This window comes from Bacillus rossius, chromosome 1, assembly GCF_032445375.1.
Source record: "Bacillus rossius redtenbacheri isolate Brsri chromosome 1, Brsri_v3, whole genome shotgun sequence".
Classification (NCBI taxonomy): Eukaryota; Metazoa; Arthropoda; class Insecta; order Phasmatodea; family Bacillidae; genus Bacillus; species Bacillus rossius.
The window spans coordinates 304,272,110-304,286,414 of record NC_086330.1 but is presented as its reverse complement, the minus strand read 5'-3'; the positions used below and the strand labels follow the sequence as shown (position 1 = coordinate 304,286,414).

Below are 14,305 nucleotides of genomic sequence, written 5' to 3'. Positions count from 1 at the left end.
GCATTTTACGGCAATCTATTACTTTTTATCTAACAATTCAAATTTTTTTAATAAAGAAAAAAAATAAACCTGGACTTATATTTCTATTTATAATAATTTTCTATTTAACAGTTGAATACCAGAAATATTTTCTCATATTTGGTTAACCTTCAGATGTTGACTCCATTTTGTTCCGCTTGATTTTCTTTATTTCAAAAACTTTCACACACACATAACGAAAGCGTCCACTGCCCCCTCTGTATCCACCACAACGTAGCGCTCGGACGAAGGCCACATTCCGACTGACATTGTGGAGGGGATTTTGGGAAATGGTCGTTGCTGGGAACGGTTTTCGTTTCTTAAGGGATCTCTTTAGCCAACACAATGATGAACAAGACTCTAACTAAAAACTTTTTTTTCTACTTTTGGCCGCACATTGGGCCTTCGGCCGCACTGTGCGCTGATCAAAAATATAAAATTTATCTGATTTCATCTCTCTTTCGCAATCCAATATTGTCAAAGTTTTCGGCATCATAGCCATAAATACAATTGTATCACAAAACTTACAAAATGTGAAGGCGGTATTTGTTAACACTCATAGATATGTGCATGCAAAAATTACTGCCATCTTAGCTCCATGTGATTAAAAAAATCGACACCAGTGCGCCTTACGGCAGAAACGACATTATTCAAAACACGAAAACTGTGGACAGTCAAATTTGTTATGTTGATAGTGTGCACATTTTGATTGTTGACATTTGTTACATTTTGTTTTCATTTGCGATGGTAATATTGATTGCTTGTAAACAGAGTAATAAAAATATGTGGATTTCAGTAACATGTCAAAACGAAGATAATATCACGGCACTAGTCTTTGTCTGTGTTTATTTCACGTGTATGTTTATGATAGCATAAATAAATAGAAATTGCATCATAGACATAATTTTGTGTGAAAATGCATGAATTTCATGCAGAAAACTGAGAATTTCGCGCGAAAATTCTTGAATTTTGCGACTATGTCGAAATCAAAGGAAAGTCACAAAATTTGTTTAAGGTATCAAATTTTCGCATTATTTCGTGAATTCCGCGCTTTAGCATTTTTCGGGGTCTCTACTATTATAACTTAACCTATCCAACCAACCTTTCATTTTAGTTGCTATTCGCCTGTTTTCCAGAACCTTCTACTCTACATATTGAACCAGAAAATTTTCAAGAAATGCAGAATACAGGCAAATCCAATTCAATTCATTTCACGAAAAAGTGAATCTTGATTTGAAAATGTTGAATTCCAAAATTAGTGATTAAATGAGCAAATGAGGTCATATTTACATATTAAACCCTTTTCATTCATTCATTTTTGTTCAGTAATATTATATTCAGAATTTCTGCTAATTTAATCTGGAATCCTAAACCATTATTTTTTTAATATGTTTTTGAGAAGCAACGTTTGTTTTATCATAGTTACAGACAGCAAGTAAGGTACTACTGTGTCGCATGTTGTTAGATTGCGGAAACTATGGCTTGTATATTTTTTAATGGCCATTGCAATGGAGTGTCCTTGCTTTGTGGTGTTGTAGTCCATGATTGTTGATGTTTATTTATTTTTTCCCACTTTTGGTGCGTGTGATAAAATTAATACAAACAATTTTGGGGTGTGCGGGAAAGGAAATTTATCCTCGGGAAAATTTCAGGAGGGAAAATCAAATTTCACTCGGGAAATTGGGAAAAATCGGGAAAAAAATCACAAGCTATATAGGATGCCAGTAGGTATATTTATAAGTTTTGGAGTGTTTTTACCACAACAGCACCATTAGAAAACAGACTTAGTATAATGCTCTGTTTTCATGTAAGAAAACCAGTTCTTCCACGTGTTGAGTGGATAAAGATTCTCTCTTTGCAGATACTATGTTTCCGGCAGATGAAAAAACCCTTTCACACGCAGTTTCGGTCACTGGTATTCCCAGATATGCCACTGCTAACTTGGATAAATTTGGTAGTACTATATTTAAATTTTGTTCCCACCACTTCAATGGGTTTCCAGTTCTTTCTAAAAGTGGCATGTTTAAATATGTTGCCACCTCTGTGTTTTGCTGAGCACCTACTAGAGATTTTGCAGCTAGAATATCGTATTCATGCCACAAAGAGGAGTGGCTTGAGTCACTTTCTGATTCAGGTTTTTGCGGACCTGCAACATAAGGAAATAAATACTTCAAACCTCTATCAAACATCTGAGATACTAACTTGAAGTATGTAACAACCAGGTACATTACTAATAGTTGAAAAAAGGAGCCATAATGTATGCCTATTACCAAATTTACTACTACGGACTCTAAAATATCACTAAATAAATTTTAAATCCAAAGAATATTAAATTTAGCAAAAATTCCCTGAAGTAAAAAAATTACTCTCTTTATTATTCAGTTATGTACCAAGTTGTTTACAAATTATGATTTAGTTAATAATGTTAATATAAAACTAGCACTTTACCTGTATCAATGACTTCTTTTAGACAACTGTCAAGTTTTTGCTGCAAAGTGTTAACAGCAAGTTGTTTTTCATCGATAGGCACAACAACAGCCTTGAAGCGTGGGTCTAACAGCATTGCTGTAAAATATGGCTCTTGTCTTTGATATAAAGGAAAGCATGCCTTCAATCCAAAATGCCAAGCCCTACATAATGTTACACCAGACCCAACTTCACTAGCATGAGTCTCCATGTAGTTATTCAAAAATGTATTTATTGAAAAGAAAACTGGAGTAACCATTGAAGATGTAGGTATTCTTTCTCCAGAGAGTTCTACTGTGGCTTCATGCAATGGTTTAAGAATTTTTATGTAACTTTCAACAAGCCGCCACTCGCTAACACTTAAGATTGTCTACGTTCACCTCTGCCAGATGACGCGTGAGAACAGGTTTGTTTTTTAGTAGTCTTTCAAGCATTAGATACTCAGAATTCCATCTCGTCACGCAGTCTTGAATTAATTCTAGACAGTCTAGTCCCATTTCTGTTTGAATTTTGTGAAATGCAGACGTTGCTGAGGCACTGTGCTTATAGTAATCTACAATACCACGGGCCTTTTTCATCTAAGCCCCCATTCCTTCATGAGACTTTTTAGCATCTCCAAGAGCAAGCTGCAAATTATGAGCAAAACCCTGCAAATGTGTCAAGGTGCTTTGCAAAGACTAGACCCCAGCTTGATGTTCCATGCATTGTCAGTAATAATAAACAAAGGAATTCTAGCACTGATGTTATTTAAGATGTTCCACTCATTCAAAATATCAGTAATTTTGTCACCTATTGCTAATGCTGTGTTGCTCTCAGGAAAACTAACACATCCAAGACAGTATTTCAAAAGAGTGAAGTTACTGACGAAATGACAAGTCAGTGCCAAGAAAGCATCGTCACTACGTGATGTCCATAGGTCACAAGTAAATGACATCGACTCAACTTTGGCAATTACTTGAGAAAGTTCCTCAGAGATTTTCGATTTTACAGAAGCAAACAAATTTGGAATTTCGTTTCTAGAGAATGTGGTTCGGGAAGGTTCTTTGTACAATGGTTGAGATGACTGCATGAGTTTCTGGAAATGTCTATTTTCTACAACACTGTACGGCAGCATCGAATTGGCCAACCACTCAGCAATGTTCTTTGTAATGATTTTTGCTTTTGGATGATGAGAAGGCCACTGGAAGGTATCTTCAATCCGTTGTTGTTTTGATGGACCTGGTTGTGAAGAATTTGCCGTAACGAGCCGTGAACTTAACAATTCTTGCCGTGTCTCATATTCCAACTTTACAGTTGGATGTTGAGTCAAGTGCCTTATGAGACCCGATGTGCTGCCGTAGCTTGTTTTCAGAGTTTTATTGCATGTCTTGCATTTAGCACTAAGTTTATCATTGCTTCTAGCAAAGTAGTTCCAAATACGCGTCTTTTCTTCAGCTATGTTTACTAAACAACTAAACAAAACAACCAACATGTAACGTGAACTAAATGACAAAATATATTACCATAATTTTGTATTACTACGTGCCCATGTAAAATTCCCCTAATATTGTGGACCTCAAATAAACATCTCCTGTGGGCTGTAGTGTAACCCCGCCTCTAAGTGACGCACTGGCCAATCGCAGCTGTCCCTGATAATTACGTCACTATTTTTTGTCTTTATTTTTTGATGAAACAATTTTAGACGTAATACGTGTTCATTCCGGTAAACAGAAACATTAATACAAATATAAAATTATGAAATGTGCAATATACACGTGATTTGCCAATAATGCGGCAAACTATTAAAGTAATGTCTCGTTCAGTGTTGCGTTTCAGTCCGACTGCTTATTTAAGTAAGTTATGTAAGTTTAGAAGATCGTGATGTATATCATTTTCCGGGATTTTTTTGTCCCATGGATATACGTTGACATAAAAAAATAATTTCATTAATAAACTTATTATCTTTATTAAACCGTAAAGCAATCTTTTTATTTTTCCTTTTATTGTAGGCCAAACGGGCCTTTGTCACAAACATAATTTTATTCCCGAAAATACAGAGAAAAATATCATTCCCTCCCAAAAGGGAAAAAAACAATGCCCTCCTGAAACTTTTCCCGAAATTCGGGATCCCGCACACCACTACAAACAATATTTTGTTTTCAAATTTTAAATGTCGATGATTTGAATGATTCACGCGATTTTTCCACTTTTTAATGACACATTAGTGGGGAAAAAATCTTTTATTACTTTTTGCATGTTTAAAACTTTATTGTTAATTTTTTTAATTATGAGAAGTCATATTAAAAAATATAATTCTATCGCACAAATGACTTACACTTAACAGTATACGTTGGCATATGACAAACTCACGAGGTATGCCATGCCAAATATTCATAAGCAAATGAATATTTGTTATTTCAAAGTGTTAGTTTTCGAAGTTGAATTGATTACGAATACTTTATTATTCGTATTTGTATCCAAAAATTTGAATATTTACACAGCCCTATCAAGCACTAAACCTTAAAAAAAAAAATTTCAGTTGTATGCTAAGTGCAGTGAAGCTGTTGTAAATATCAGCATTGTAATTGAAGTTGGGGTTAAGATTGAATGAATGTGCACATCGAGGGGCGTAGAGACGAGTTGTGGTGAGATCAGAATGCAGCATTGACAAATAAACAGGTGGCAGGAAACAGGAGTACCTTGAGAAAACTCATAGGCTCACTGCAATGTCCACCATGTTTTCACTAGCAAAAATTCTGGGTTCGACCCACCTGAAAAAATAAATCAGATTGCCTTGTTGGGTGAGGGTTGCAACAGACACGGTGGCTTCTTTGAGTTTTAGAGTAATTTTTGTACAGTACAAAATGTGTCAACACTAAATACAGTATAACCCACTTAAGAAAAAAATGTAAACAGCAAACACATTCATTAAAGTTCTATGTTTCAATACACATTGTCAATTAACATTACTGTGTACTTTAAATGGAATCAATATTTTATAAAGATCATTACACATTCTAGATAAAAACGTAAGTGTAAAAATTAGGCCCGTGCGAATATACGTAGTTTTTTTTAGTTCAAATTGAATATGAATACAGTAGACTCGAGATTATCCGGGTGCAGGTTATCTGGTTTGCGAATTAACCGTGCCACATTTCACTTTCATAAACCATAAAAACAAAAATAATTTTAGACTTTTTATTTCTGTGCGCGCACAATGGCAATGGCAATTGTGTAGCATTAAATGCAGTGCAATGAATTAGTAATGCAACAAATAAATAATGGGACGAATCAACAAACAATATTTTGATATTCCTAAATAGCTATACGCTTCCTTCATTGCATAATTATTTCCTATAATACCCAAGTGTTCAACCAACGTTTATATTCCGCCATTGTTCATGTCAACAGCAGCTCTGGAGAGAAAAGCCAGAAGCTTTCAGGGCTAGTTTACCTTGTGCTAGTGGCAAATCATGGCAGACATGCATTTAGTAAACAACAAAGTCAGGGATTATGTTAACAGATTAAATATTCTTTCTAATAATAGAAAACGTTAAGTTTATGCTTTTCAAATTCTTATTAGAACTGAAATATATATTGTATATCAATAACATTATTATTTTGTAACTCAGAAATGTTGGTAGTGCCTACATAGGGAAAAAAAGTTATGTCCAAAAACCAATCCCTGTTATGTAAACAATGCAGTATTAACATTAATAAATTAAATTTTAGGTTGTTTAATCTCTAAATGTTATTCAACAATTATTTAAATGTATGTAGTAGTACTGTAAATTCATTTTAACAGGAGTAGTGTCTTGATTAAAATGGTAATTCAGCAATCGCACTATCACACTTACATATTTGGAAAGCTAATTATTTTGATTAATATATTATATTATAGAAAAAAACTTATGTGACTAGCGCTGTTTCAATTAGTACTCTGTTTTACTGGAATGAATTAGGGCGTTACTTTGATGGACGGGTGCTGCAGTGTTTGTCTGAAAGTCTGAATTAAAAATCTTTCAATCTTTTTTTTTGACATTACTTTAACTGTGATTTTCAGTTTTCCATGGACCCCTTGCCGGTCACTACACCGAATAATCGGGAGTCTACTGTACCTTATTATTCTTGAATATAAATATTGAATTTGTATAGAAGAATAAAAATTAGAATCCACTAAAAAAAATTTACATAAGGAAAAATAAATAAACGTGTAGTTTAGTGGCTTCTGGGAAATTAAACAAATAATAATAAATTGGAAGGTTGATTAGGTTAAGCTAACTACAATAATTGAATCGGTGATTGGAAAAAGGAAATAAGTCCAAATACACTGTTTTGAGAAAACAAGGAAAAACCTCATATCTTTTTAACAAACAATTTTTCATATCATTGCCGAATAGAAAATTTTTTGTGCTACTTAAAATTAATACTAGTAAAGTAAAATAATCCATGTTTTACTCATTGTATTACTACATGTTACATATTTGCATTAAAGACATTTTTCCTTTTCCCAATAAATCTAAAAAATACATATATACATGTAATACAAATAGATAAATATATGTTAGACATTGTAACCCAATAATGCAACACACATTTAGTAATAACTATGCAAACACTTAAAATTGCATACCACTACACAGAAGAATTTTATCACATCTAATTGAACATGTTTCTCAAGCGCACACATCACAATGTCTTATTCACTCTCGACTTCTGAATCTACCATTGTTGCTGGTGACCAATCAACAATGCCCTGATCAAACCTTTATATTCTTCTGGAATATATTTAATGATTTTATTTACATCTTGTATCTTAAGCGATTCAATGAAATGTGTGTATTGTAAGCTTTTCGAGAGGGGCACCTTGGTTCTGTGTTAGCTTTCAACAGCTTGAAAGTATTTGAAACAATCCCATCAATGAACGTAGAAGTTGTAACATATCCAGGTGTTTCAGAGTTATATATGTTATATGTTATATATACTGTTGGTGGAAGGTCATTTAAATAGTCGAGCAGGATTGTACACTCTTAGTCTGGGCCATGTTTTGCTTGCCCTCCATGTTAACAATAAAATGTTGCTGTATTGTTCTTTAGGTTATGTATTCCGAACACATAGAGCCACAGTTTTCTCAAGTAAAACATCTCCTGAACTGGTAGACATGGCAAAGGCAAGTTCTGCATGTAGTCAAATACAATGGCTACTACATCATCTCTTTCCTTACAAAGCTTGGTGACATCTTGAAGTTTTCTGTAAAATTTTGATGCACGTCTCTTATGAATGAGTAACTCTGCCGCTGCCACCCTTTTCGCTGTCTCGTTGAGAAAAGTGGATTTCAACTTGGCCCCAAGGTCTTCACATGTAGAGCATACATCACTTAGTCCTACATAAAAATAAAGTATTTTGATTAATCTGTTAACCAGAGGTACAAAATTTCTTGAAACTTGTCATTGGAGGGCTGACCAATGGTCAACCTGGGCCAATACCAAATGCCTGGGATCCAATTTTAAATTATAAAAAAGAGTCCAAGAAGTTATTTAGATATATGAAAAAGGGTCCCGACCAGCAGGCGTGAAATATACTGTCTCACCGACTTAAAACATGATGTTGTCAGTTGCTGTCGCACAACTGCACGTGGTGACAATCAAGCAACAACTAGTTGAACAACAAAGTTTTCTTCTCTTACAAAGGTGAAAACAATGGGAAGGCAATCCTGTGTGCCAACTGACCAATCACAGGACAGGATTCAGATAAATGACCATATATGGAATATTATACTGCAAGAATATTTTTCTGAAAATCTGGAGATACACGTCACACCACGGCATGGCTCGCCGTGATTGGCTGGCGAGGCAGCGCCCACCAAAAGTTATGGTACATTGCTGCGCTGTCATGTGCCTACCTGCTGGGTTTTTCCAACAACACACTAACTTAAAGAATTAAAAATAACTTGCTGGCAACAGTGTCACGCCTATATCTTCCTTTCTTTTTAAACCTTCTAGAATGTTAGTCTTACTGCCCAATGTTTGCTTTATAATTGTAATAACGTAATTGATAAACATATTAATTTTATCTACCAAACAAATTAGGGTGAAAAGGTAATAAAAATTAATACAGCTGTATGTGAATCCTAACCAAAATTAATAATTAAAATTAAAGCACAATTAAAATACTTTGAATGACTATGTATAATAGAAGAAACTGTGAGTATGAGTTAATTATGTAAGAATAAGAAAACAACAGCAAAATAAAATATCCTCACTTAATTGTTAACAGTAGCTGGGGGCAGGAATTTTGTTGTGTTACAATATGACATATTTTGAATCATTTATGCGATTTTACCACTACTGTTTGAGACAGTAGTGAAAAAAGTTTCAATGGTTTGCATGTTGAAAAGTTTGATTATTGTTCATATTTTTGATTATTAAATCCTATTATACGAGTAAAATGGGGGTTTATAGTGCACAAATAATTTAACCTAACAAACTCACGAGATATACTAAATCAAATATTTATAAGCAAACCAATATTCGTTATTTCAAAGTGTTAATATTTTAAGTCAAATCAAATACAAATAATTAACTTTTCGTGTTTGTATCCAAAAATTAAAATTTTTGCATAGACCTAGTAAAAATACTTCAATTATTCCTTAGTTAATTTAAATATAACCAAATGTTCTTGTAAACTTGCAATCTTTTGAGTTATTGTATGTTGTCTATTATGATCTAGCAATCATGTCCTTGTTTTGTATTTATCTGTGTCTATTTCTGCATTTATTTACTTTTATGTATTAGTGTTTTTGTATGGAGCCTAGTATTTGAGGCTTTAAGCTGTTCATAGGCATGTCACAAATTCAAATATCTAAATGAAAAATAAATGTATAAACTAAATTAAAAAAATTACTAGCTAGTCTGCACAATTTGAAATAAATAAGATACCAACCACAAATATAAGACAAATAAGTTTCAAACTGAAACTGTTAAGATTCATGCTGGAAACAGAAGTGTAGCAGCTGTGTACATGAGCTAGATGGTGAGTGGTGGTGTTGGCAGGACTACAACATGGACTCAGTGGTGGGGACGTTCGAACTGGGCACCGGGGAGCGGGTGCTGGCGCTGTATCGGCAGGGCGGCGCGGCCCGGCCTCGACAGAACCCTGCTGTGAGGGAGGCTCCAGGGGCTGAGGGCCGGTCACGTGGGCACAAGAGGTCCTCCCTGCAGTTCATTGCTCCGCCCAGCGGGGACGTGGTGGACACAGTGAATACGGTGGTGGAGAGTCCTCCAGTGGACTCGTGTGTCCTGGTCACCACCGCCGGCATCTACCAGCTGGCTCTCAGGTGCTGTCCTCTCTGCGATTTTCAGTGTGCATTGAAACCTTGTTGACACCCTTTTAATACAAAGTGTTTTCACAGTCCTGAGGCATTTGAGATGTATTGCCTTCGCCGACACAGGCCCCTCTTCCCTGGGAAGGGGGCGACAAGGGACAAGATGCTTGTCGAGGACTCGATAGCCACCTTGCCACGAGGTGGCATATTTGCAGGAGGTACAGCCAAGTCAGGAGAAGTGTGGCTGAGTTGCAGGTGGTGATACTGTGTCTTTTCTAGGGATTTTAATGTGGCAGGGGTTCCCCACGAGAGCATGCACAAGGTTCCAGTCACTAAATGATTCGTAGATACATTTTTCGGTCAAAGGCAGTTTATTGTATAACGGTTCGTTATATACAAAATAAAACAGTTCAACGCCGATTGTAAATTTTGATGTTTTTTATTATTTTTGTTTTTCTAAACAGAATGCCCCGACGAATCCAAACACTTAAAATAGTTCATTCACTCGTTCTACACATATATCTGCCCGTCGAAAAACTGCTGGTAGCTCGCATGACGAGAAATTACCGGAAAATAATCGCGTAGATTGAGTCCTTCAGTAATCTTTTACTGCAAGTACAAGAAAATGGGACGACCTCGAAGAGGACCGCACCCAGCGAAAACGAATTCCGCCCCGAGCCAACATGCCTACGAAGGTGGCCGCAATTTCTAATTAAATTATATCCAAAACGAAAAAAAAAGAAAATTAGGTTGATTTAAATATAGGCCTGGCTCCGACCACCAACGTGAAATGATCTCTTCGTAAATTACATGATAATTTAGCGAGAAGCCATCGAACGCGACCTACTCGTCCAGCGTTCGACAGACGACTGGTGATCTCATGAACTCGTCTCCTCCACGCAGGGAGTAGACGTCACATGACCTCACCGACCAATCACACGCACGCTTCATTCACTCTTACAGATATCAGCCAATCACAGAACAAGTTACAACACATGAAAAAATCTTTTACACACAGAACTCTGGGCTTCCCCTGATCAGTCTCTTTTCAATTTCACCTCGAAATCGGGGACTCCCATTCTCGTTCTCTCTCCCACACCGTGAGAGAGCAGTTATCACTCAGTTCCCATACAGGGGGGAAATTACCGTCTTTATCTCGGTTGGCGGGGAAGCACTGTTCCTTTCTCACTCCCACTTACAGGCCTCTCATGCCTCTCTTTCTAACCATCACACAAGCCCAGACACAGTCCCGTGATTTATAATTATATTACAACACGTTAATAAAATTTAAGAACAATAATTATAATACGAATTACTTTACAAAATTAAACTTATTGAGAAAAACCTGAATACATAGGCCTAACCACGTAAAAATCTAGAACAGCGACTTCTTTGTGAATAATTACATAAAAAATACTAATGATAGAAAATGTCTCTTAAAACACAAAATACCTTCTTAAAAACATAGCAAGTGAAAATTATCAACCCTAAAATATATAACAAATGGTAAAATATCATTAGAAAGACTTTTTAAGAAATATTTACATTCATGAAAATAGTTGAAAAGAAAAATTATTTAATTAGGAGGGCAGGGTTCTGCAACATTACATTACCCCCCCAACTTTTCAATTAAATTAACACTACATTTAATTGAAAAGTTACAAAAGTGAAAAACTTATCTGTACAAAATAAATACAAAACATCCTGAGAAATAAATGTATCCAGTTGTTACTACCCTTGTTTATAAAGAAATTCCAAAAAACTGTTACTTAAATATTGTCATAACCTCAATTCCTTTGTTAAAAAGCCAAAATTTGAAAACATACCTCTTACTACAAAGTGTCAACAACTCTTCACCAACGGTTATCTCTCTCTCATCAGTGCAAAATACAAATAACTTTGAAACTGGTCTCTCTATAAGCTTTAAGCAGACACCCCCTGGTCAACGAAGAATCCTCAATAACAACAAAAAACTCTGAACAACTTACTTTTACAACTGTGGAAACCTCAACACCAGCTGTAATATCCCCCATAACTACCTCAACGATGACAAATACAAAAACTTCAACATCTTCAAAAACTTACAACTCGGCAGAAACCTCGACGACGACAACAAATCTTCAACTCCAGGAATTACGTCTCCATGACCACCTTAACGACGATAAAAACTTCTCAATGACGACGACAAATAACCTCAAAACAAATTATCTCCTTTAAAATCCCTTAAAAAACGCTGTTACTCTGATTCTCTGCTGCTTCCGATAAACTCCTCAAATCTCATGGAACAACCACTTTAACTCACAAATCCACCAATATCTCCACTTTTCATATCTGCACTAACAAAACTTTGACAACACTATCGCTTCAAAACTGTTGACACAAAATTTTCCTAAATTCCATCCAAAAAACAACCTCTAAAATTTTAAGTATCCTCACAATACCTCTATCATAACTTCAACCACTGGACAACACTTATTTCAAAATTAGAACTAGTCTGCTCAACATTGATAACCCATGAACTACAACTTCTAGTAAATGCCTCAACTTCCTAACACAGAAACTCACATAGTAAACTTTCCACAACAAATACAACTCTAAAAAACATTAAATTGGTTATTTGAAACTTCAAAAACTTTTTTACAACACACTACCTCTTCACTTATCATATTCAAAATTTCTTATTAAAAAGTTACACACCCTCATAATATTTACACCAAAATACACACAAACTTAATTCTATATCAACACTGCATTTCCTTTTGTTTACATTATTCACTTACATTTCCTAGTATCATTAACTATAATATAAAAAACAAACAAAAACATTGTTATCATCAGACATAAAAATTACACAAACTCTTCCAACTGCCTTCTCCATCTTTCCTAGCTCCTGAGCTAGCCGAAAGGTAAGGGGCGCTCAACTACAACCCTTTTAGCTGCTAGTCAGCTCGGCTAACCTATTACCAAATTACACAAAAAATACACAAATTTCCCCAACTTCCTCTATCTTTCTTCCTAGCTCCCGAGCTAGCCGAAAGGTAAGGGGCGCTCAATTACAACCCTTTTAGCTGCTAGTCAGCTCGGCTAACCTTTTAACAAATTACACACAAAAAAAAATATATACCCACAAATTACATAAAGTTTTTCCAAACTCCTCTATCATTGCTTCCTAACTCCTGAGCTAGCCGAAAGGTAAGGGGCGCCCAACTAAAACCCTTTTAGCTGCTAGTCAGCTCGGCCAACCTATTACCAAATTACACACAAAATACATAAAAATACACAAAGTTCCTCCAACTTCCTTCTCCATCATTCCTAGCTCCTGAGCTAGCCGAAAGGTAAGGGGCGCCCAACTAAAACCCTTTTAGCTGCTAGTCAGCTCGGCTAACCTATTACACATAACAAATACACAAAGTTATACCAAAAATTACACAAAACATAAACATCTGTTAAGCTTGTTACAACAAGAATTTCCACACTGCGTAAGACTATACATCAAAAAACATGTAATGGTTTAACCTTATCACTTATCTATATTAATTTACATATTCTGTCCTTACCATTTCACTGGATTTTCCAAGGTTTAAGTAGTGATACATGCCAATTTACACCATTTACCTTATAAACATTATGGCCTACAATAGATTCTATTGCAAAAGGTCCATCGTACAAGTGAAAAAACTTATGAATTTTTTGTTCATACAGTGAAGACAATTTATGGGACGCTATCAGTACTTCGTCCCCTACTTTAAAAACACAAGGTTTAACTCCTTTGTCAAATCTACTTTTCCTTTCCTCTGCCTTATACAACAGTCTTTTCCCTGCCTTTTCCAATTTGTCTTTTACCCTCAACGTATCATTGTCTGGATAACCAATTAGTTCTTGCAGTTTTGAAGTAGGTAACATTTGTTGCATTAATTCTACTGGTGAAAAACCTGTGCTTTCATGCCAAACATTGTTTATAATAGCTTCCACTTCACTCACAATATTAGCCCATTGACTATGGTTTTCACTGCAATATAATCGAAATAATCTACCTAGTTCCCTCATCACTCTTTCCACTGGATTAGCAGCTGGATGGTACACTGCTGTATGGCCTAGTTCAATACCAAGAATACCAGTTAATGTTTTCCATACCTCTCCCCGAAACTGAGGCCCATTATCTGAAATAATCTTTTGTGGCACACCTATTTCCTTTACATACACATCCAGAATTTTCTCTTTTACCACTTGAGCTGTTGCTCGTTTGATCGGGTACAATTTAAGATACTTTGTAAATACATCAAGAACAACAAAAATGTACTTTACTCCACTCCTTCCCCGTGGTAGCGGACCAAACAAATCGACACATACTACCTCTAATGGCTTAGTTGCCAACACATGTTGCATGACTCATTTGCACTTACTGTTCATTACTTTTGTCTGTGCACATGGTAAACACTGCCTGACTACCTTAGCCACAGTTCGGTACATGTCTCTAAATATACAAAATCCTTTTATATACTGTACAGTTTTTCTTAC

The 14,305-nt window shown here is 35.5% G+C and overlaps 2 protein-coding genes across 5 annotated transcripts in view; both read left to right on the top strand.

The window, feature by feature from the left end:
* LOC134527844 (uncharacterized) overlaps positions 1-14,305 on the top strand; it is a 286,375-nt gene that overhangs the window by 33,560 nt on the left and 238,510 nt on the right. For all 4 annotated transcript variants that reach the window (XM_063360800.1, XM_063360797.1, XM_063360799.1 and 1 more), the window contains exon 9: positions 9,516-9,799. In XM_063360800.1, coding sequence (XP_063216870.1) covers positions 9,516-9,799 — 284 coding nt within the window. The remainder of the gene's footprint in view (positions 1-9,515; positions 9,800-14,305) is intronic.
* LOC134527847 (cation channel sperm-associated protein 2-like) overlaps positions 1-14,305 on the top strand; it is a 254,149-nt gene that overhangs the window by 14,516 nt on the left and 225,328 nt on the right. The gene's annotated exons all lie outside the window — the stretch shown is intronic.